The sequence below is a fragment of the Mus caroli genome, chromosome 8, assembly GCF_900094665.2.
Source record: "Mus caroli chromosome 8, CAROLI_EIJ_v1.1, whole genome shotgun sequence".
Taxonomy (NCBI): Eukaryota; Metazoa; Chordata; class Mammalia; order Rodentia; family Muridae; genus Mus; species Mus caroli.
This window is the reverse complement of record NC_034577.1, coordinates 10,379,723-10,381,411: the sequence shown is the minus strand read 5'-3', so window position 1 is coordinate 10,381,411 and position 1,689 is coordinate 10,379,723. Positions and strand designations below refer to the sequence as shown.

At 60.5% G+C, this 1,689-nt stretch overlaps 1 protein-coding gene across 1 annotated transcript in view; it reads left to right on the top strand.

Annotated features, from left to right (window-relative positions):
• The first annotated feature begins 472 nt into the window (after window positions 1–472).
• Window positions 473–1,689, top strand: part of Tdrp (testis development related protein) — a 19,165-nt gene continuing 17,948 nt past the window's right edge. Inside the window, exons 1-2 of the mRNA XM_029480669.1 lie at window positions 473–541; window positions 839–1,051. Coding sequence (XP_029336529.1) covers window positions 473–541; window positions 839–1,051 — 282 coding nt within the window. The remainder of the gene's footprint in view (window positions 542–838; window positions 1,052–1,689) is intronic.

Sequence of the window (1,689 nt, the reverse complement as noted above, 5' to 3'; positions counted from 1 at the left end):
ACACTGAGTGCACACTGTCTTCTGCCCACCCCTTTACGTCACCATGCCCACATGCCCAGATTTTTTTTTTTTTTTTTTTTTTTTTTTTTTTTTTTGGTGGCTGGAGATCTGAACTCAGGCTACATTAGCCTGAGTGTCACCCTAAGACTACAAAGGGAAGTTGAGGCCCCAGGTCCAACTGGCACTGCCAACCCACCTACCTAGTATCTTCTGGGCCCTGGGAACCTTCCCTGGACTCTGGTTGATTCTGTGTCCATCACTCTATCGGTGCAGGCCTCACAGCAGCGCAAAGTGACCGTTGTCTATGCAGGAACCCTTCTCTTTCCCTAACACCCTCCTCCCTTGCAGGTGCCCCCCTCTCCGGTGGTCCATAGCCACTAATGGACCTTTTAGGATCAGCATAGACCACTAACCCTCAGCCTGCGGTCACCGAAGCCCCGCCCTCGGCCCCCGTAGCACCATCTGGGCGAGCATGCGTAAAGCGCGGCCCCACCTCGGCGTTGCCTTGGTGATCCAGGATGGACCACGCCCATCGGGCTGGGTGAGCGAAGGGCCGGGAGTTGAGGGGCGGCCGGTGTGAAATGTCACGTGGTTTTGGTGCGCCCGTGTTCTTGGCCCCTTGGTAAAGCACTCGGCCCGCTGATTCCCCTGGGGGACCTACTTAAGGAGGTTGGGGCGGTCCTGGAGAAGTAGGGGACCCGCGGGCTGAGTGTCAGGGTGGGGGAGGACCAGGGAGGCAGGGGACCTGAGGAACCTGAAGGCTGGAGGAGGGTCTGGGGGCGGGCCTGGGGGCGGGCAGGGGACGGCCGCCCGCAGCTGACCGCCCCTCCCCGCCCAGTCCTCCGCACTGTCCCAGCGCCGCGGCGGGCCGGCTGTCCTCCTTCAGTCCCCGANCCACGCTGCGCGGAGCGGTCGAGCACCGGAGATGTGGAAGCTGAGCCGAAGTCGAGTGCTTCTGGACGAGCCCCCCGAGGAAGAGGATGTGCTGCGAGGGGCACCGCCAGCATCAGCAGCCGCCCCGGCGTCGGTGAGGGCACGCGTAGGGGCGCAGGTGCGGGCCGCGGGGTGCTCTGGAGGCCGAGCGCAGGTGCATGGGGTCGCGTGCCCGATGCCGACTTGGCAGGGACCCGACGCTTCTCGGGGCTGCGAGGTGACTGCCCCGGAGGACCCCTCTGATGAGTGGCCGGGTCCTGCAGGTCGTGGGCCCCAGAGCCAGCATGTGTGGGGTACCGCGGCGACGCGTACCCCGGGCACTTTCCGCACTGGCCGGCGGCGCTGCCCTTCGCTCTGCTGCCACAAGGGCTCTGGGGTTCGGCCTGAGACACCGGGGACGTGGGGTGACCGCTTCCAGGCCAGGTATTTCTATTCCGGAGTGGGAGAAACAGAGAAGTCCTGAATCATGGTGCCCGGGACGGCGGTTCGCTCAGACTTAAAAGCTTGGTGGTTTTGTTTTTGTTTTTTCCTTTCCCTTTTCTTTTGGTGANTATAGCGAATATAAAGTGTGCTGGATATTTATTTGCACAACACGTATTTCCTTTTTTTAAGCCTTTGATCCCGTCTCGCCCCCCTCTCCCGGAAGAAGAGATCAGAGACCTTTATACAGAAAAAGCTTTGGCCCGACAAGTGTAGAGATACGCTTGGAATGTGTAGAATTTTTTAATTAACAGGATCCCAGGTGGATCTGTGTGA